Raw genomic sequence first — 23,407 nt, forward strand, 5'->3', positions numbered from 1 at the left:
AATGAACATACAGCCTTCTACATACTGATAATCAATTTGTTGACAAAATTTCAAAGAAATATTACAATTCACAATAGATTTTAAAAATACTTAGAGACATATTGTATGAAATTATCAAAGAATTACTAAAAGTATTTTTAAAATACCCAGAAATGACCAAGGAAGTGAAAGGTATCTACAACAAAAACTTTAAAACATTGAAGTAAATTGATAAACCTAGACAGAAAGATTTCCCATGTTTATGGACTGGCAAAATCCATACTGTAAAAATACCTATAAAACTAAAAGCAATGCATATTCAATATAATCTCCATCAAAATCCAAGTACATTATTCACAAAATTTTATAAAAATATGAAAATGCTCCTAAAATTCACATGGAAGCACAAAAGATTCTGTCTTAGTTAGGGTTTCTATTGCTGTGAAGAGACACCATGACTGCAGCAACTCTTATGAAGGAAAAATATTTAATTGGAGTGGCTTACATTTTCAGAGGTTTAGTCCATTATCATTAGGGTGTAACATACTGGCATGCAGGCAGACATGGTGCTGTGGAGAAGGAGCTGAAAGTCCTACATCTTGATATGCAGGCAACAGGAAGTGGTCTGAGATACTGGGTGAGCCTTGAGCATATATGACACCTCAAAGCCTGCCTCCACAGTTCCTCACTTCCTCCAGTGAGACCACACCTACTCCAACAAGGCCACACCTCCTAACAGTGCCACTCCCTTTGGGGGCTATTTTCTTTCAAACCACCGTGGATTCCCAAACAGCCAAAACAATGCTAAGCAGAAAGAGCAGTACTGGAAGCATCAAACACTTGATCTCAAATTATACTACAATGTTGTTGTTTGCTTTTGGGTTTTTTTGGCTCTTTGGGGGGCATACCACCCAGCTCCCAAATAAATACACACAGAGACGTATTCTTATGTATGAATGCCTGGCCTTAGCTTGGCTTGTTTCTTACTAGCTTTTTTTAACTTTAAATTATCTTGTCTATCTTTGGCTTCAGATCTTTTCTCTTTCTCTATTCCTGTATATCTTTTTTTTCACTTCTTACTCCATGTCTGGCTGGGTGGCTGGGTAGCTGGTCCCTGAAGTCCTCCTCATTCCTCTCTTGTTCCTTGCTCTTTCTCCCTTTCTCCCAGATTTCTCTATGTATTCTCTCTGCCTAGCAGCCCCGGCTATCCTTTCTACTGCCTCGCTATTGGCCATTCAGCTCTTTATTAGTCCATCAGGTGTTTTGGACAGGCAAAGTAACACAGCTTCACAGAGTTAAACAAATGCAACATAAAAGAATGCAACACATCTTTGCATCATTAAACAAATGTTCCACAGCATACACAAATGTAACACATTTTAAAATAATATTCTACAACACTACCATGCCATAGTATCAAGAAGGGAATGGAACTAGCATAAAACATGTAGACCAATGGTCTTAGGACCCAGAGATCTATGCAGCTATACTTACCCAATTTTTTTTACAAAGGTGCCAAAAACACATATTGGGGAAAAGCCAGCCTGTTCAACAAATTGTACTGGGAAACTGAATAGCTACATGCAGAAGAATGAAATTAGATCCATATCTCTCACCTTGCAAAAAAAATCAAATGAAATATGGATCAAAAGATTGAATATAAAATAAGAAATTATGAAACTGGTAGAGGAAAACAAATCCTGTGAAGTTTTCCTATATATTGACAAATCTCCTACATGGCAATTATATAATTTTGCATTTTCACTACTACATAAGAGAGTGCATATTTCCCCACAGTCTTACCAAGCATTAAAAAACAATTTATATGAAAAAATATTTAATTTGGCATATTTTAGTGGCATTTTTGGTAAACTGTGAGTTTACTTTCCTGTTTATTCATGGGGTATTTGCTCTATCCTCTGTTCATTCATGAGGTACTTGTTATATCCTCTGCTTATTCATTGAACATTTGTTATATCCCCTGTTCATTCAATGAGCATTTGTTTTATCCTCTGTTCATTCAAGGGGCATTTGTTATATCCTCTGTCTATTTTTTGATACAACCTGTTGTCATTCCCTTTTTACATTGAATATTTCCCATATATTAAGAACATGTATGTGTAAATGATATTAGAATGATTCACTTTTTCTGCCCAGTTAATGTATCATTATAGACCTTTTTGGTTGTTTTTTGGATTGGGGTGTGTGGGGGGGGGTTGGCTTTGCTTTGGTTTTCATCTGTTTGTTTTAAGAAAATGTTTCATTGTACATCTCAAACTGGTCTTCCTCCCTTGATCTACCTAGAGCTCAATCACAGACACAGTCCACCATGCCCATCTCTGTCATACACTTTTAACTAGGTTTTTCAAAGTCAGTTCACCAAACTGCATCTTTTCTTTTTGTAGGTTTGGAGCTTTGCTTCTCACCTTGCTTGGGAAGCACCATTTGGTTAATCATGAATGTACCTGTTACCGTTACCTTGTTGTTCTAAAATACAAACAAGGAGCAGACATTGTCGGACTTTTTTCTTTCAGGATAGTCTCTAAATTCCAAAATTGTAAGCAGCCTGAAAGGAGGAGGCACCCTCATTTCCCACAACACAGGAAAATAGAGGTCTCTCCCAATCCTGACCAGTTAGTAACTAGCAAGGGGAGATCTCTCCTGATCCTGATGGGCTGGTAGCTAATGAGGGATTTCAGAGGTCTCAGTGCAGTCAGTCTCTGAATGGCAGTTTGTAATCCTGGCATTCAAGCTGAGACATCAGGGTCAGGAGTTTGAGACAAGTCTGGTATTCTCTTCATTAATAGTTTATTATAAAATATTTGAAAAAATTATAAACACATATAAATGTCTCCCCTTAAATGTAATTACTATTTTTCAATGTTTACTTTATTATGGATCTATTTGTGGATCTATCCTCTACCCACCCTCAAGTTCACCTTATTCAAAAAATGTATTTCAGAGTATATTTCAGAAGAAGTAGAAGCTGTAAATAGATGCTGCCTTGAATGCTTCAGTATATGAATCAGTAACTGGAGTCCACTGCTACTTTACAGAGTTGTTTTTAGTGGAATTATTGAGGATTAGAAAGGAAAACTAGCAAGATACAATTGTAGCATTCAATGAGCTTGATGAGAACTTTGTACAACCCAAATCTCTGTCAAGACAGAGACTATGACCATCACCCCAGGCACCTGCCATGTCAACACTTACCTGATTCTCTTCCGCATAAATTTGTTGTCCACATGCGACAACAGTGGCTCCCATTATGTATGTATGTTGTTGCCCTCATTTAGCCCAATGTTTCTGAGATATGACCATGTCATGATACATGTCAGCCCCACATCCCTTTACTACCGCAGAATTGTCTCAGGGTGCTTGAAATGTGTTTGACCACCAAAACATGCATAACCACTAGGGCTCAGAGACCTTTCCAAATATTTTAGAAGTATCTATACATATTAAAATAGACATGTTAATAGAAATTGTCTTCAGAAAGTTATTTCTGTGACATGCTTGCAAGCACATATATCTGAGGATGAAGTACCAAGGTGTTTGGTTGAGAGTTAGGACAGGGAAATAAGGAAGACATCATTTGTTTGCTGTTTGCTTGTTTGTTGCTTGTCCTTAAAAATATTTAGGCCTTTTGATTGTTTCAAATGTGTCTTCATTAACTTTATTAATATACTTTAATATTAGCTTGAAGTACCCCAGCTTCTCTGCTTTTTCAGGGACAAAATGGTCAGATACCAAAGCCTTCAAGAGGACTGCAGGTTATAGAAGGACCAGTGATATAACTGTAATGTAACTCACAAGAAAATGACAAGGCTTGTCTTATAGAATTTGAAAACGGTCTATTGGATCATTTTAATATAGAAAAGATATTGTTTATCTCATATTGAAGCAAATGTCACCATAGCACCGACTGAACTTGAATTGCATTGGTAGTTTCAATAAAAAAAAAAAAGGTTTCATTGTTAGATTAAAGAGCTTTGAAATTAATACATACAATTCCTAACACTTCAGAGATGGAGTCTAGCCTACCTCTTCCAACTCTATTTGTCATTGGAACTAGGTTTGGACATATGTATACACTGTATCTGAAATATTGTATATAGTCAATAACAGCAGAAAGGTGAGTGCACAGTGAGTTGGCACCAAGGCACTTGCCAAGTAATTGCACACGTGACAAAGAATTGAAAAATTATCACTTTAAATCAGATGATAAATTAGTGAAGTACAGAAGTGGGGCTGGAGAAATGACTACATGGATAAAGTGTTTGCTACACAAGTCTTACACATGTCCCCAATACAGTATTTTGAGATTGCTCAGAAATTAACACATCATCTAGGTACTTTAAATTCTCATGCATATCTCAGATCACAGACACCATCTTTAATTCTGTATTCTAAGAACCTAAGATGCTCAACAAATATCGGAGGCAGGATAACTGCAAAGAAGCACATGTAACAATACATAGAAAAAACTTCTATATAGTTCTGTGCATCAGAAACTGGACAGGTAGACTAGCCAAGTGAAAGACTAGAATGTCAGTGGGAATAGCTAATGTGCACTGTTTTTGTTTTTTGTTTTTTTTTTTCAAAGAAGACTGAAGGGAAGATTTTTTAAAAAATAGAAATAGTCTAATGGTTGGTAAAGCAGAGTAAGTCAAAGCTAAACCAAAAGGGGCCAGAAGAAAAGAGAATGTTTTTGTTGTTTCAGTGAATTACCCAAGCTAAATTTTCTAATGCTAAAGGCAGTTGGGGGGGAGGTGGTAATAAATTTCTTGCTCAATGACTTTGAACGTACTATGACACTGCTTTAAGTTAATTACAATTACACTGTGCATGTATAACATTTTAATTAGGCTGACTTTGCATTCCCACCAGTCTACATCTGTGTCCTTGTTTTTAGAATCCTGCTGTCGATGTTGAGGTCAACTGCATTGATTTGTTTCAAACAGAGGGATATAATTTGATAGCATGTGGAACCTTAAATGGCATGATTATCTTATGGAACTTTATAACAGCTTCTGTTAAAGAAATGTAAGTGTTATCTTTGCCCTAAATAATAGGAGTTTAACTGCATAAGCATCTAAATATCAAGTAATACCTTCAAGGAAGGATTTTCTTGGAGGTTATCTTCATAAGTACACTATGTGCTGAGAGTCTAAATTCCATAATTACACAAAAACCTTAAATATGCATATATCCGAAAGATTTCTCCTTTACATAAATATATGGTCCTTCCATGTTTAAATTTATTCCTTCAACAAATGGGTTTAAATTTAATTTTTTATTTTATTTACCTGTGTATGTGGGTGTTTTGCCTGGTACCTGGCAGAGACCAGAAGAAGACACTGAACACTTTGATGCTGGCATTAACAGTTGTGAGTCAGGCTGTGGATACTAGGAATCAAACCGGGGTCTTCTAGAAGAACAGCCAGTATTCTCAACCACTGAGCAATCTCTCTATTCCCAACAAATATTTGAAATGTGTAATAACTTGACACACTAATATCCACAAGCTTTCAAGTACACATATCCAATCATTTCCTAGCACTTCCCGTCCGATCACTCCCCACTCACATCAAGCTGCACAATTCCTGACCTGCCCCTCCATCAAACTTCTCCTCCCTCTCTATTCCTACTGCCACCAACATCTACTCACTTACCAAAGACAAACGATGATAGATAGGCATTCTAGAAGGCTTTTCTTTCTCATTCACATCAGAGTATTCAATTTATTACATGATGACTCTAGCAAGGACCAATGTCGCAGGTGCATCCCGGATCTCAGTCAGTTCTGTTAAGATGTTCTGAATCATGACTGGAGCATTTACTCTCCCCAATTTACTGTCTCTAAGTGTTCTTGCCATTTATTTAAAGTAACTAGCATAATGTGTTATCTGTATATATGTATGAACTGTAAATAATAGACTGTCTTGACTTATGTTCTTGGAGGTGTGTACTGGGACCTTGTAGGGACACCCTCTGTCAAGGGGGCTTGTAAAATTAATTGCAGATACAAAATGGACAACAATCCTAATAAACCAAAATAAAATCAAGTCTATCTTGGAGAAAAGGGGAGTAGGGTGGAAAAAGAGGAAAGCACATAAGGAATCTCTACCTCTAGTCAGAGGACATATACTACTGGTCTACCTGGAGCACACCCCTTTTCATCAAAGGTTGGCTCCATCCTAACACTCAGTGCCTGCCCTTGGGCTTCTCTTCTGCACTGTGTACTTGTCATTTGATACCTATGTCTGCACACACTGGGCAGCTCCTCACATTCTTATTAACAGTTTTCACACCAAAAGGTGTCAGTTTCTGTCTGGCTCACTACTGAGAAGGAAAAGAAGACAGATGAAAAAGATCAGTGGTGATGCCACCGTGAAAGGAGGGGGCAGCTGTCCTGAGCTATTTCCAATTTCAAGGTAGCAATCCTTCTTACTTAAGAACTAGACATTTTGCCAAGGGATGCATGCAAAGCTAGTACTCAATAAAAGAAAGCAACTCTGGTGGATTATGTATCATGTCCGTTTTCCATAGGCAGATGATTATTTTAAAACAGTAGGGTCCTGGGAGATAATTCAGTGAGAACAGGACTTAACTGCAAACACAAGGACCTGAGTTTGATCCCTGAAACTAAGTATAAAAAGCCAGGTGTCGTGACACATATTTATAACTTCAGCACTGCAGAAGTAGAGACAGGTGGATCCCTGGAGCTTGCTGGCAACCAGCCAGCCAAGCCTACTCGGCAAGTCCTAGGTCAGTGAGAGATCCTCTCTCAAAAACAATAGGTCCTGTACCGGGGAGAAACACAGAGCTTGTTCTTTGGCCACTACACATCTATATACACACATATTTAGGATCACTGGAGTCTTTTGGAAAAGAAAGACACAACATCCCAAAACTGTGTAAGGTAATATATTCCTAGCTTTACCAGTTATAAAACTAAAAATTATTCCTATATTTGTGGTGGAGGCCATTTCCACTATTTTATTTATTAGTTAACTTTATATGTATAGGTGCTTTGTCTGCATGTATATCTGTGCACCACCTGCATGTCTAGTATCTAGAGAGGCCAGAAGAGGGTGTCAGATCCCCTGGAACTAGAGTTACAGACAGTTGTGAGCTGCTATGTGTGTGTGCTGGGAAGTGATCCCAGGTCCATTAGTACTCTTAACCATTGAGCCATCTCTCCAACCTGCCATTTCTTAATATACCTCATTTTGTCTGACTCCTTCCCCAGTCAAAGAGAAAGAACCATTCTCTCTCGAGAACACCATGATTTGGTGGTTCAAATTTAATAATGTTTCTTGCTAATTAATAATCTGTTTCATAATTGATTGATGATCAAATATATTTAAAACGGTTGAGCATAAAAAAGTCAGCATCAAATTTACAAGCTTCTTGTTTGGTCTTGGCCCCATCCGTACAAGACTCCTGCACCATAGTGTTAGTCTCCTTCCTGCTACTGTAAAAAATCCCTAAGATAATAAGAACAAAGATTTGTTTGGGCTCATGACTTCAGAGGTTCAAGTGATCTACTGACCCTGTTGCTTTGGGCCTGTGAGAAGTCATCACATCAGAGTAGTAATGAATGATAGAGCTTCTCATAGTGAGAAAGTTAAAAAAAAAAAAAAAAAAAAAAAAAAAAAAAGGAAGAGGGTGCCTGATCTCTCTCAAGGATCTGCTTTCCAAAGAACTAAAAAAACTTCCCACTGCACCCCACCCTTAAAAGCTCAACACCTCCCAAGGGCACCGATCTGGGAAGCAAGTTTTTAAAATATAGATCCTTGGAGGATGTTTCAGATCCACATTTTAGCAATCACTCATCAGCTCAAATTAGCAGGTGTCATTTCCCTTAAAGGAAAGGGGCATGTTGCTAAGAGGTCAGTTTGCCCTAAGGGATGCAAAGTGATAGTTAAGAGATATAGCACAGAGTATAGTGTTGGTATTGAGAGACTATTGTTCTGGTCTCAAGACACTACCTGGAAAGTCCCATGGGATCTGGGTCCATGGAAAACTAGAGCAGCGGGAGCAGGGTAATCTCTGGATTATCTGCTCTTGTCCACTCAGTTTTAAGATCCTGGGGTAAGGCACCACATTTCACTCAAATCTATCCTTCCATATGTTCAGAGTAGAATTCTGCTATTTAAACTGTATGATACTTCCAGATAGTCCCTCTACAGGATGAGACACTGTGACCTATAGGTAGGAAATCTGTCCAGTTAATTGGATTAAATACTTATAGATCATCTGATGATCATGTGGTTCCACAAAGCCTTGATAACAAGGCATATTTGGACTTTCACTTCATGTGCAATGATAACATTTCAAGTAGCTAGATATGCATGGAAATTATGCAATGTGAGGCGAGTTTCATAGTTCATGCCATTTACTAGGCAAGGACATGCTTGTTTTCAGATATCGGCCTGAGGACTGCTTCTCTACAGACCCTGACTTGGACCCCAAACGCTTTCGGATTAATGACATAATGTTCCTTTTCCGACCTCCTGACTGTGTAAGGTAACTCAGAGCTTCATGGTCCAGTAGGGTTATCTGAAACCCAGGTAGGTGATGTGAGCTACCCACATGCCAGCATCAAAGAAAGGACAACTGAAGGAAAATGTGTGTTGAGCTGACTCCTTTGTTTCAACATTCCTCACTGTCACAGTATTGTGACATATTGGTGGGTAGACCCTTACCATGTCCCTTCATTGTGTGGACCCTTACCATGTCCCCTCATTGTGTGGACCCTTACTATGTCCCCTCACTGTGTAGACCCTTATCCTGTCCCTTCATTGTGTAGACCCTTACCATGTCCCCTCATTGTGTATACCCTTACCATGTCACCTCACTGTGTAGACCCTTACCATGTCACCTCACTGTGTAGACCCTTACCATGTCCCCTCACTGTGTAGACCCTTGCCATGTCAGCCTTACTGTGTAGACCCTTACCATGTCTCCTCACTGTGTACACCCTTACCATGTTACCTCACTGTGTAGACCCTTACCATGTCCCCTCACTGTGTATACCCTTACCATGTCACCTCACTGTGTAGACCCTTACCATGTCCCCTCACTGTGTAGACCCTTACCATGTCCCCTCACTGTGTAGACCCTTACCATGTCAGCCTCACTGTGTAGATCCTTACCATGCCCCCTCACTGTGTAGACCCTTACCTTGTTACCTCACTGAGTAGACCCTTACCATGTCTCTTCATAGTGTAGACCCTTAGCATGTCACCCTCACATGTGCCTTTACCACAGAAGTAGAAATGGGAAATGCTCATTGGCACTTACTTTTGGCTAAACCTAATACAGTCACCAAAAATGTGCAGCCAGTTTAGGTCTTGGAGGGAACAGCTGGAAAAGGCATTGGAAATTTCATATACTATCCAGTGTAACTGGGCAACCTCCATTCATTCCTTCAAGAGCAGAGGGTTGTTTGTTAAATTTCTAATAAGAAGTATTTTTTCCTATTTTCTACTTACATTTGCTTTAGGAGTCTGTAGTTTTAAGCAACAATGCTAAACAAATCTCTAGAGGGAAATGAAATGTTTCTGTGCTATAATTAGGGTTCACTCTTTGGTGAGTCAGAATCCAGCACCTTCCCTATACATTGTCTTATAATTATATCAAAACTATAGTTCAATCTAGTGTTAACACTGAGCCAGGCCAGGCTTGTGTTTCCTAGACCCAGGCAACAGCGATACCCCTTCAATGCTGAAGCTCCCCAGCATTCTCTGTAACACCATACTAGTGAGCATTCATTACACTGGATGTGAGGTGTAGCTCACCTCATGAGTGGGTGAGATAGTCCCAGGGATGAGGAGGAAATAACCACCTGAAACTGAAACAGAGCACACTGAGTTCTGTGGACTGTCTGAATCTTCCAGCCTGTGTCTCCTCCATCCCTGAACAGGAGATCAAGTCAGGATTCCATCTGCTCGTCAACCCAGTGTGACTCAAGCAAAGGTCCGCAGAGCAGCAAGGTGAGTGCAAAGTAGAGATGGCATCTTCCTGTTACAAGCAGAGGCTCAGAAACAGTGGCTCTCGGCCCTTGTGTGTACATCTATGACGTATGTACATCTATATGAACATGCAACATATTTGTTTTCCCTCAAAATCAACAACTACATTGTTTTTCTTCATTTATTTTCAAGGTCTTCACATGTGTGACCAACCTATACATGATCATTAATAAATAAGTGTATTAATAAGTTACACCTATTGTTTTTATGCTTGTAAGATAACCCAATGATGCTGAGCTTCTCTTCTCTATTATCATATTTCACATGTGGTGCAATCAGACCACAGCCCATAATATAATGCAGTGTGGTCTGCTGTCTTCTCAGTTCTGATTGTACATATTTTTGCAGAGTGCTTTTCTAATCAGGATTTTACTAAGTCAAGAGGTATTCATTCACATGAGAGGTATTTTGAAAGAACTAGTGTGGTAGAAAGAAAACATGCGTGGATAGAAAAGCCAGCAGAGCCACGCTTCAATCCAAGCCCTCTGTACACTGTCCGACTTCTAGCCTTGTCACTAAGGCCGAGGTTCTGTTTCCTTACGGGTAAGACTGGGAGAATAAAGACACCTGGTGTGGCTGTCCATAGAATCAGAGCCAATGCACACCAAGAACTGGGCGTGTACCGGGGGCCAAATCACTGTCACTAGTACAAGCCACCAGGGACTGCCATTGTTTTCTAGCTCTTCTATTTATGACAATGAAGATGTCTGCAATACATTAACATTAGTACTTAGGCATGTCAATGCAGCTCTGCAAAAGCTGCCCATCTACTAGGTCTCATCCCCTTGTCATGTCACAGAAACGTTTTCTCTCTCTTCTCCATTCAGGGAAGTAAACAGAGTATACATGACACGGAGGTCAAAGGTCAGTATCAGCGCTCTTCTTTAGAACCAAGCAGCTGAGTCTTTTTTTTTTTTCTTGCCTTTATGACACTGGGGACCAAGCCTGGGACCTCACACATGCTGGGCAAGCACTCTACCATGGAGCTACAGCCCAGACCAGCTCCTTAGCTCCTTTGCTCCTTTGCGACAGTAACTTTGTGCGACAGGATATTCCTGATGTACTCTTTCTGTAACTGAGTATTGAAGTATTTGGGGGTCTAGGTAGTGTAATGCTGTGACCCTTTAATACAGTTCCTCATGGTGTGATGACCCCCACCCGTAAAATTATTTTGTTACTATTTCATAACTGTAATTTTGCTACTGTTATGAATCATAATGTAAATATCTGATAGGCAAGATATCTGAAATGTGACTCCCTAAGGTTGGACTAATGGGAAGAATATTAAAATAATGCCTTTTAAAGGGCTCAACGGGAGTGAGAGGGAATGAGAAAAGTAATACAGAGTAAATATGACTAATATATATGCTATACATGAGTGATATTGTCATAATAAAACCTGTTATTATTGATAGTTAATATATGCTAATTTTAAAAGGATAGTGTGTCCAGAAACATTCTCAATATGAACAAAAACAAATGATACTTTTTATGCTAATTCTAGATGTTTAAAATCCAAAGTATGACTGAACTTTTTAGTCTCCAATGCATTTTGCTAAAACTTATGCTAGACTTATAAAACATCCTAGATGTTTTAAAACTTTCACAAGGCTAAAGCCACCACATGCAGAATCTTCTAGAGGCTTTTACATTAGGAGCCCAAATAAGCCTTTTAGATTTTTTCCAGTGATCCAGGATTCCATTCTACAAAGGCCTTTCTATTTCCTTCCCTGTGAATTCTCTAAAGGAAAAAAAATTGAGACAATCCTGTATTTCTCTTCCCACCCATCTCTTCTTTGGTGTTCCATTAAATTTGAAACCCCAAGGATTACAAATACCAGCAGAGCTTATGAGTTTCTCTACCAGGTGAGCAAACAGACATGGTGGGAGAGCAGCAGCCAGTGAGCAGAAAACAGCCCACCCCCACTAGCTCCATGGAAACACAGCCTCCTATCCTGGTCACTGCACACGAGGATGGACATCTCCGCTTGTGGACGTTGGAGGTGATGAAGTTTGGGCTTGGCTGGTACTCAAAAGGAATGGGATGATAAAGAGGATAGTTGTGCCTTGCAGCCTTCTTCCACATGGCATCCAGTTCAAACATTCCACTATTCTAGCCAAACAGATGGTCTTTCAGTTCCATCACTGACTACTGCCAAACTATACACTAGGCTGGTTCTACTACTCAAGGCATTAGTTCATCAAAACTGTTAAGAGTTTCAAATCTTTTAAGCTGAGCTGTAAATTCATGGTAATATTCTATTGGATATTTAAATGAATGTCATCAGTAATGCATTCTATAAAAGGATGTAAGGGTCTTAGTCAATAAAGGACTGAAGACCCGAGTTCAATGCCTAGAATCCACATTAAAAATCTGAGCATGGTAGAGCACTCTTATAAATCCAGTGCTGGGGAGGAAGGATCAGCAGATGCCTGGAGCTTGCTGGCCAGCCATCCTAGCCTAGCTGGCAAGCTACGAGCCAGGGGGAGATCTTGTCCCAAAATAAGGGGAATGGTGTTCCTGAGGAGTGACATCCAGGGTTGTTCCCTGGCCTACACACACATACACACACACACACATACATACACACACACACACACACACACACACACACACACACACACAAACACACACTCATATTTTCATGCCATAAAACAGACTATAAGAATGCTGACACATAGCCTATAAGATACTTTTTCGTTATCTTTATCTGTGTGTCTGTATGTTTATGTATGTCTGTGTGTGCGTGTAGGTGCAAGCATGCCATAGCAGTAATGAAAAAGTCAGAAGGAAACTTGTGAGAGTCACTTTTGCTAACATGTAGGTCCTAGGGATCAAATTTAGGTTGCCAGGCTTGGCAGCAAGCTCCTTTACTGGCAGAGCCCTAATATAAAACTTTAATGATATAAATTATTAAAAGATGGTATTGCATCACTTTGAGTGTTCTTAAAATTTTTTTACCATGAAAAGAGCAGCTTTAATTTACCAGGAGATTTCAAGTGATTTTTGATGGAGGGTGGGCATCCCAAATTAAAAGTACAAATTAAGGAACACAAGATGACTCAGTGGGTAAAAATCAGTTGGCACACAAGCCCCAAAACCCGAGTTCAATCCCAGGAATCCCATGTGTAGGTGGAAGAAGAGAGCCAGCTCCATAAATTGTCCTCTGACCTCCACACCTGTACCCTAACATACACACATGCACCCCAACACACACATGCACCCCAGCACACACACATGCAACACACATGTACCCCAACACACACATGCAACACACACATGCACCCCAACACACACACGTACCCCAACACACACACATGCACCCCAACACACATACACATGCAACACACACACACACCCCAACACACACACATACAACACACACACTTGCAAAACACACATGTAACACACACGCGCGTGCGCAACACACACACATTAATAATTTTATTTTTTAAAAAATTCAAAGTAGGAGAGGAGAACAGAAGAGGATGAAAGAGTTGTGAGTAGACTGCCCATTGTGACTCTGAAACTCTTAGAGACACAAGAAGGTGTGAGTGCTGTGATAAGGCTTCTCCTATGGAGAACCCAGGAGATGGCAACAGTGTTGTGTGACCCACACTGAGATCTGAGAACACAGAGCAGCAAGGCTGTCTGCCAGCTCAGTCCCAGTCTGCCCACGGGTTCTGGCTTCCTAGTGAAACTCCCATCTTGAAAACACAAACTGCCTCCAAGATGATCTTGGAATAAAATGCCTTTTTTCTGTGATGAATAAGAAACAACAGACGATATCCAAAGAAAGTCTGTGAAAACAGCTGCTGACTCAAATTCTATTCTCAGTCTCCAGAGAGATAAATATATATGGAAGTCCTTCCAAGGGCTAGCTTATACCACTTCAAAACAGTTTATCTGGGCTTGAATCTCTTGCAATCCATTATTAATAATCAGAAATATGTTTTCCTGGCATGTAAGTATGCCTGTTGAAATATGCCTTGTAACCATGGAGTTATATTTGGCCCTAATGGGAATGCCTGTGTAAGGGGAGACCATATAGTTGAAATCTCCTGCAAGGAAGTGTGTGAAAAGACCCATGGATAACACCAAAGAAAGAGGAAATTAACCATCAGCGGATAGTCACCCATACTTTGAGTTATCCATACTATTCATTTCAAAGTAATAAGTCCTCGTGGATAGCATCAAGTTATTTTCAGTATGGAATAGAAAATCCTGTTAAGTAGTAGAGCTAAAAATTGAGATGTCTTGGGTAGAGTGAAGTTTAACTTTAATATTGAGGTTTTATAGAATTTATTATAATGGAAGACATGTTGTTTGCCTTGTCCTTTGTTCAGGGGAAGCTTCTGAAAGACATACTGCCCTTCACAAAGCACTCAGCCATTTCCCTGACGTCACTATACACTGATTCGTGCTGCAGGACACTGCTGGCCGGGAATGTGGGTAAGTCCTTGTTCTGGCAGATCAAGCTGCATCTTAACAATCTATGTGATATAAAAATGGCTCCAAGAAACCATGAAATTTACGGGGACAAATGAAAGTCTCCAAGAGGTATGCTCAAAGTGAGAAAGTTTGAGATTCAAGAATACCAAGCAGCATGGCCGTCTGCCAGCTTTTCCGCTTGTGGCATGTGTCCTCCTTACGGGTTCTCCAGGGCCTGGATTCGGAGTCCTTATCTAGGTAGTTCTTTGTATGGATGACATTTGAATACAAGTGAAATCACCCATGAATTTTTCTTTCGTCTTACAAAGATGTTGCTCTTTTTTTTTTATTATTATTTATTATGTATACAGAAGAGGGTGCCAGATCTCATTACAGATGGTTGTGAGCCACCATGTGGGTGCTGGGAATTGAACTCAGGACCTCTGGAAAAGCAGTCAGTGCTCTTAACCTCTGAGCCATCAAGATGTTGTTCTTTTAGACATCCTCAGGACTTGCCTTAGACACTAAGACTCTGCTGGGTCTCCTGGTGGCTGAGGCTCCAGGATCATGAGATTGGACACTGCTACAGACTGGTGCCTGGCATGTTCCAGGGTATCAGCTAATGCCAAATGGCTGCATACTCCTATTTCAGGGCAGGGTCCAAGGCTCTATCCCCCACCCACAGGATCTGGGCCAAATAAATTTATTTTTTGTTTGCTTCTTTGAGACAGGGTCTTTCTATGTAGCATTGGTTGTCTTAGAACTGGCTATGTAGATCTGGTTACCCTTGAATTCATAGAAATTAGCCTGCCTCTGCCTTTTGAGTGCTGGGAATATAGGTGTGTGCCACCATGGCCAGCCTACAGATAATTTCTTCTTCTGAAATTCTAGAAATTTTCTGATGGAATTTGGGGATCTCTTTTATAAAATATCATACCATCTATAAATAGGAATAAGTCTACTTATTTTGCTATTCATAGCCCTTTGATTTTCATCTCTTGTCTTATTGCTTTAGCTAGGACTTCAAGCACTATATTGGATAGAAATACTTAAAGTGGACACCCTTGTCTTCTCGATCTTTGTGGGAATGCTTTGAGTTTTTCTTCATTTAACATCATGGTGGTATTGATTTTTTTTATGTGTTAGCTTTTATTATGTTGAGACATGTTCTCCATCCCAAGTCTCTCCAGGGATTTTATCTTAAAGGAATGCTGTATTTTTCCCAAAGGCCTTTTCTGTATCAATTGAAATAATCATATGATTTCTGTCCTTGAGTCCATTATGTAGTCCAATTTTGTTCATTGGCTTACTCCCATTGAACCATCAATGTATCTCTGGAATGAAGCCAACTTGATCATATTAATGGTATTATGGATGTGCTCTTGAATTCAGTTTGCAAGTTTTTCTTTTCAAGAATTTTTTTCTTCTAATGTTCATCAAGGAAATTGGCCTATAATCCTCTTTTTTTGTTGGATTTTTATCTGGTTTGGTATCAAGGTAATTGTGGCTCATTAAAAAGAGCTTGAGGGCCGGGCGGTGGTGGCGCACGCCTTTAATCCCAGCACTCGGGAGGCAGAGCCAGGCGGATCTCTGTGAGTTCGAGGCCAGCCTGGGCTACCAAGTGAGTTCCAGGAAAAGGCGCAAAGCTACACAGAGAAACCCTGTCTCGAAAAACCAAAAAAAAAAAAAAAAAAAAAAAAAAAAAAAAAAAAAAAAAAGAGCTTGAAGTGTTCCTTCCCCTTCTTTTATGGAACAATCTGGGCTAGTATTGCTATTCATTCTTTCTTTTTTTAATTTGAAATAGGATTTCATGTAGCCCAGGTTGGCCTCAAAGTTACTATATAGCCAAGGATGACCTGGTTGAATTGTTAGAAGGTCTTGTTAATAAAATCAAACCCAACCAGGTATTGGGGTGAATGCTGGAAGATCAGAGAAGCAGAACAAGCCACAGCCACCTCACCTTGCTAATTTCTCAGCTGATCCCTCTTCCTCAGACTGGAAGCCTCTGTGTCCTTATCCAAATGGATCTCAGCTGAACTGCTTCTCAAAAGCCTGAAAGCTTAACCAGTCTGTAGTTCCTGGTCCTCACGCTTTATATACCTTTCTGCTTTCTGCCCTCACTACCTGGAATTAAAGGCTCACTTCATGGGATTAAAGGTGTGAGTTACCATGCCTGACTTTTTCCAGTATGGCTTTAAACTCACAGAGATCCAGGTGGATCTCTGCCTCTGGAATGCTAGGATTAAAAGAGTGAGTGCCACCATTTTCTAGCCTCTGAATCTAGTGGCTGTTCTGTTCTCTGACCCCAGATAAGTTTATTAGGGTGCACAATATTTTGGGGAACACAATACCACCACAACCTGGTACTTCTGGACATTGTGCCTCTACCTCCTGAGAACTAAGGTTACATTGGATGTACCACCACACCCAGTTTTATGCAGTGCTGGGGATCAAACACAGGATTTCTCCATGCTAGGCAAGCCCTCTACCAAGCTATATGCCAGAACTCCAAATTTCCTCTTTTATAGCTAGTTTCTCAGATTCTATTCTGTCTACCAATATAGTGCCTGAATCAAAATGACTTGTCATGCTGGGGACTGTTTTCCTAAAGAATATAATATCTAATTAAGGACTCTAATGTTTAAATTTTATACAGAAGGACACGTTATCCTTTGCAGTATTAGTTCCTTTTTGGATGCACCTCATGATGAAAAGGTATGAATTTTAGATTTCCACTTAAATAAAGAAATCAGCTCATGTTTGTTGAGCATTTTCCTAAAGCGCACACACAAATGATGGAAATGCAAGTGCCCCCCTACACTCCAGGTACATATTCTACTGTAATTTAAGCTATATGACCCCAGTCTTTGCTTGGGTGGATGCTGTCTTAAGACAGAGAAAAACCTTTGGATGACCAAAAGCTCTTGAACAGCTCTGAAATAATATGAAGTAGGAGAGCGCAGACTTTTAGCAAGTCTTTTTAAGAACAGATACAGGAAACTGAGTCAACAGTCTAAGAAATTATTCTCACCCCTGCTAAAGTCTCAAGGAATAGGAGATGCACAGGGGAAATGCAAGCCCCCTAGGACTTTGGTCACACAGATAACTCTGAGTACATGGCCCAGGGAAAATGTGGCCTAAGTGTGCCCATCGATGAGCAGAGAGAAACATACAGAGTGTGTTACTGCAGAGCAATCTGTAGGAATGTCTTCTGAAGCACCTTAGGGACTCTAAACTTGAGAACAAATGTTAAAGATAGACCTTCTTTAGGTCTATCAGTTGACCCTCACACTGCTTTTGAAAGAGAATAAGCTATGCCTATCCTTTCTGCCAGTTCCTTACAGCAGATGCCTCTTACTCCATACCCCATGCAAAGAAGAATGTAGTCAATGCTTTCTCTAGATAAAATGTATAAGTAAAAAACGTCTCTTGGCCTTCACCTTCCGGATCTGCTCTCCCTCTCTCCTAATGGTCCTTCAGCATGTCTCCCACAACTATCAACCATTTGCTAAAGTCCACGACAAACTAATAAAAATATGAGCTTCCTTCTCCAGCAGGGGTATGTGCAGAGTAATAATCCTCTAAAATTGGAGTGGTTTTGGTACCTCGGTAAGCAAGAGAAAAACTAATCAGAGTAGAGACTCAATCACCATCTATCACACTCACTCATAAATGTAGCTCTTCAATGAGAAATGATTTTGCTTAAGATTGTATTTTGATTCATTCCAAGAGATATGTCTTCTTGTTGCCATCTAGAAATTCAAGCAGCTGCTTTCCTGGCGTGCCCACTCTTTAGAAATTATTCAAGTGATCTATGTGGAAGACAAGCAGCTGGTGCTTACCGCCTCCATTGATGGCTCAGTGAGGTAAACCCAGACGGGTCCATCCTGGAATCTCAGGGTTTTTAGCGTGCGAGGAGTAAGATTTGAGGCTAATGTTGATATGTTTGGTTACAACGCAGTGCTTTGGATCAATTCTTGACCATTTGGCTAAGATCAAATATGTATCTATTTTTATCAGCTTAATATCGGATACATCTTCTATCTGAGGACAATATGTTAAATAGATTTGGGATCTGAAAGATGGGATTGGAGCTTGTGCCACCTATTCCATGTGTCCACCTAGTGTCACAGCATCTCCATAAGTGGTACACCCCCAACACGGGATTTCAGGAAAAGCATAGCCTTGGTACACTTATTGGAATAAATTTATATGTAAACCAGAAACGTTATACAAAAAAATCTTTGTGAAAACCATCACTGACTTGGATTCTTTTTCTACATCCAGGGAAATGAGATGCTATAGTCCTCTATGGAAAAAGGGCAGAGACAAGGGTCTCAGAATCTTTTTTTTATAATGTTTGCTCTTTCACAGACTCATTAAGAAATACTTCTTGTTAAAAAGTTCTGACAAATATTTGCAGTAGAATTGGGTTTTGTGGGGTTATTTCAGAGAATTGAGCAGGATAGACAGCTCAGAGAACTAGACTCATACCTAGGGAAGGTCACAGAAGGTGGTTTAGGATCAAAAGTTTAAAAGGTAGTCATAGGAAAGAGTATGGAACTAGGTGGAGTGGGGCATACCAGCAGTTCCAGCTCTTTGAGGGATAAAGAAGCAGAAGGATCTCTTAGGCTCAGGTATTTTAAGCTAGACTGGGCAACCTTGTCAGAAAGAGAGAAGAAGGGGAAGGAAAAGGGAGAGGAATGAGGGAAGAGGGGAGAAAAGTGAGTAGGAGAGTGGGGAGAAAGGAAATAATAGGAAAGGGGAGACAAAAGAAATGAAGGATATAAAGACAAAGGAAGAAAGGAAGGAGAGAGGGGAAGGAGGGAGGGAGAGAGGAAGGATGGTAAAGAGGATAAAGAAGGAGGCAAAGAGGGGGGAGGGAGGGGAGAGGACAGGTGAGGAGGACAGGAAAGGGAGGGAAGAGTAAAGGAGGAAAGGAAGGAAAGAGGAAGAGGGAGAAGAAGAGGCAAGAGTAGAAAGGCTTGAAGAGACCCACCCAAACAAAAGTGACCCAATAGTTAGAGACGGGAGCAGCCTTGTTAGATTAGTGTGGTTGACTTTTACATTAGCCGGCTTACTTGAACTTAACTAATTCATTGTAGTCAGTGCTGAGCACAGGGCCCAAAACACAAAATACTAAAAATACATACACATATATAAAGAAAAAGAAAGGAAATGTCATGACATTTCTGGAGACAAACTGCTGCCTACTTGAAATATTTTAAAATCGTGGCAATGAATTATGCCCTTGAAAGAATGGAGTTAGACAACATTAGGAGATCTAGAGAGGCTTCGAGTGAATCAGAGACCAGTCGAAATACACATGAAAAGGAAGGACTGTTTTATATTGTTATCAAGGTCTTTAATCCCAGCACTCGGGAGGCAGAGGAAGGTGGATCTCTGTGAGTTCGAGGCTAACCTGGTCTACAAAGCGAGTTCCAGGAAAGGCTCCAAAGCTACACAGAGGGACCCTGTCTCAAAAACAACAACAATTAAAAAAAATTGGAAACAAGTGGCTTAAGATTGAAAGCCATGTGGCAGATCAAATAGAGAAGACATAAGCTTCAACTAAAGGAGGAAGTGAGGGATCCATGTGGAGAATGAGACCTGCCACGTGCAACCAGAGGAACCCTAAAGCCATTCCAGATAGAAGTCACTAGAAGAACCCTAATACGGAAATAAGATCAAGATGATTCTGTAGGAGAGGCAAATGGATAGAGCTATTTCTTGTGTCAGAAAAAATGACCAGTTGCTTTATTTGTAAGGAAAAAAAATGTATCACTATAAATGCCATTAATGACTTGGTTTTTCTGGTCTTTACTTGGGCTTATTTTCAGTTACCCATCAACAGAAATGTTTGATGAAGGTTGTAGTGCATATAGTTGTGCACTCATGCGAGTGTGACTGCACATGTACACATACTAACCACATAGGTATATATCAGCCTTTTTTTGCTATGAGAATTGCCCTCTTGACTCAGTCTTTTTAGGCTGCTATAACAAAGCACTTTAGAATGGGTTGTTTACAAACAAGAGAAATTTATTATTCATGGTTCTAGAGACTGGAATGTCCAAGATCATATATCAGCACATTGAACAGTTAGTGCTTATCCTCTGCTTCATAAATGTCATCCGCCTAACTCCTAACATGGTGTATGACCATCAGCCTTCCATCATTACAGCAAAGCACTTGATTATATTAACTTAGGGGTGGAAGGTTTTAAGCTCGTGTGTGTGTGTGTGTGTGTGTGTGTGTGTGTGAGTGATGGGGGTGCACACATGTGCTGTGGTACACATGTGGAGGTCAGAGGACAACTTCATGGAATCAGCTCTCTCCTTCCACTTTTCTGTGGGTTTAGACTCATGTCATCGGGCTTGAGCAACAAGTGCCTTTTCCCTCTGAGCCACATCAGGGCCCACAAGGGATGTGTTATTTGGGCTCAGAGCATCAGAGACTTCACTCCTGAGTGGCAAGGCTTCGATGTTTCTAGGCCTGCAGCGAGACAGAGCCTCCTGATAGAGGGGTGTGGTGGAGGAAAGCTGCTCACTTTTTGGTGGCTGGGAAGCACACGCAGAAAGGGGCTATGCCATGACTTTCAAAGGTGTGTCTCAGTGACCGGTCCACCTAAACCCCACTGCCTTATAACCCACTTAACTGTGAACTCATCCACTGAGGAGGTCAGCACCTACATGACCTGGATCTACTCTCCAGCACCAGCACTTGCTGCTAAGCCTGAGGATCTGAATTTGGTCTTGGAAACCTACATGTTAGAGAGGAAACCAACTCCCACAACTTGTCCGCTAACCTCCACACAAGCACCTGTTTATATACACCCAATAAATCAACAAATATGAAGTTTTTAAAGGATGAAGGGCATGCATAAGGATAATTTGCCTTGTCCTGTGATGCTCTGGGCAGCTTTGGAACTCTGTAGAGAGCCCCTTCTAGCATGGAGGACATCACCCTACAAGACCAACCAGTTTTGAACTTCTCAGTCTCAATACATCATGCAGTCAGTTATAGAAAGAAAAAAAAATAGCCTAAGGCAGGAACTAATTCTGTTTAGGAAGGTGGACTCCTCATGACCTAAAGACTCCATTCATTAGGAATTAGGGTTCAGCATGACTTTGTGGGGACACAGACATTTAGACTAATGTATTGTTGAAGCCAGTTGTCCTTGGCCTGGAGAAATTATTTTTATGATTCCTTTAAGTGGAGCACTCCCCAGATACTCAATTCATAGAGCTTGTCTCTATTAATAGCTGTCTCAAAGCGCTGCCGCCCTTGTAACTAAGCCACATCCTTTGGCTAATATATGCTGCCACGTTCTCAAGAGGCAGGCACTCTAGCATTAGAAATCTTGTTTATGAAAAGATTAGGACTTGTCAATGAAAAAAAAACATAATTGAGACTTAAGTCTGGGGCATAGAGCAGGAAATTGGAAACCTTCCTATGGCTCAGAGTCCATGTCCAAGGCCCAGGACATCAGGTGGGGTTTTTCACTTGGGACAGAGCCATGAGGAATAGGAAACACTGTGAAGCAGGAAATCAAGTTGCTTTATTATGGGCCTGGAACAGAATTCATTTAGCCTCTTAGTCTTCTTGCTTTTCTGTTTAAAAAGCTTGTTATAAATGTTCTTAATAACTCTATTTCCTTATTGGTAACAGCTCTGGGAAGGCCGTGCTACTTCAGTAATGCTCTAAATTAAAATATAGGAGGTATGTAACATGCTCATGTTAAATCTTCAGACAGTGTCCAGTATGAGACACCTCAGCTGGTCACCTCTGCTTCTGCCTCCCTCACTAGCTACTTTCTCTGAGTGAGTCTGCTGTTCTGAATTGTGTAGAATCTACTCTTGGTCCCTTTAGGTTATTCTCCTTCTCAATCATTACAGCAGATCCCTTGGTTAGTTTTGAAACTAAGACATAAAGAGATGTCTGTAATCCCAGGACCTGAGAGGCTAACACAGGAAGAACGGTATCTTACTATGTGAGCTTGTCTAGCTTGTCTAGCCAAGAACTTCCTATAAATCTCTGGATGGCTAGACTAGGCTACTTAGTGAGATCTGCTCTCAAAAAAAAATATCTAAATGAAAACAAACAAAGACACAAAACATCTCTCTGTAAGACACAGAGCACACATTCCTGCTAATGGTATTCTATATTAGTTAAGTCCCCTGGGCAAATTGGAGCTTCTTGGGGCCAACAGATAGGGAAATAATACAAATGGGTAAAGAATTTTATTATTTATCATTCTCTACTAGAAGCATCCCCAGATCTCTTGTCTCATGAGTTCTATTGGTGATGATTTCCTAAATAGACAGATGAAACACAGCCCACTGTAGGATCTACTTTAGCTCACAGACTCCCAATGTGGGTTCTGGTCAGCTTGTGTTAGCAGGGTTGTTTGGAGAGAAGTGTCTTCCTTGTTTTCTAGCTTAGATCAGTGAAGATTGCTGGTACAAGTTCAAATTGGCTAATGCCAAAAAGTTACAGGTTAGAGTTCTGACTTGTAAAAATGTTTACATTAAAGGCTCAGAGTGCAGTCTGGTGCTTATCTGGTATGCTTGAAGCACTGAGCTCAAAAATAAAGTCTTACATAATGATTAGCTCAGCAGCATTTGGGGGAAAGAGTCCTGAATGAACTTTACTACGATCCTTGGTAGACCAATACAGTTCGTGTGACGTATGACCTGTGATCAAGCTCACTTCTTCTGACCACCCCAGTTACTTCCCCTCTCTTCCTCGACTCTCCTTCAGGCTCTGGCATTCTAACAGCGGTCATTACTGTGGCTATTTCGGACAACGAAGAATGTTTGATTTAACTCTAACAACTGATGTCATTTTGCCTTGTGATGTTAATGAATATCCCATAGAGATAAAAGAAGAAAGCAAGTTCACAGAGAAGCAGCAGAAATATGAATATCCTCTGATATTTGACCGTGAAAGG

The 23,407-nt window shown here is 40.4% G+C and overlaps 1 protein-coding gene and 1 non-coding gene across 2 annotated transcripts in view; both read left to right on the forward strand.

The window, feature by feature from the left end:
- The window catches only part of Wdr64 (WD repeat domain 64), a 99,495-nt gene that overhangs the window by 63,157 nt on the left and 12,931 nt on the right, over window positions 1-23,407 (forward strand). The window contains exons 16-24 of the mRNA XM_052737720.1: window positions 4,895-5,025; window positions 8,413-8,514; window positions 9,914-9,983; window positions 10,850-10,886; window positions 11,889-12,025; window positions 14,370-14,475; window positions 17,111-17,169; window positions 18,211-18,320; window positions 23,218-23,406. Coding sequence (XP_052593680.1) covers window positions 4,895-5,025; window positions 8,413-8,514; window positions 9,914-9,983; window positions 10,850-10,886; window positions 11,889-12,025; window positions 14,370-14,475; window positions 17,111-17,169; window positions 18,211-18,320; window positions 23,218-23,406 — 941 coding nt within the window. The remainder of the gene's footprint in view (window positions 1-4,894; window positions 5,026-8,412; window positions 8,515-9,913; window positions 9,984-10,849; window positions 10,887-11,888; window positions 12,026-14,369; window positions 14,476-17,110; window positions 17,170-18,210; window positions 18,321-23,217; window position 23,407) is intronic.
- LOC128110219 (U2 spliceosomal RNA) lies at window positions 18,424-18,612 on the forward strand. The gene has a single exon (XR_008218171.1). It is a non-coding gene; the product is annotated as a U2 spliceosomal RNA (small nuclear RNA).

This window comes from Peromyscus californicus, unplaced genomic scaffold (genome assembly GCF_007827085.1).
Source record: "Peromyscus californicus insignis strain IS unplaced genomic scaffold, ASM782708v3 Scaffold_14__1_contigs__length_90479793_seg_2, whole genome shotgun sequence".
Lineage (NCBI taxonomy): Eukaryota > Metazoa > Chordata > Mammalia > Rodentia > Cricetidae > Peromyscus > Peromyscus californicus.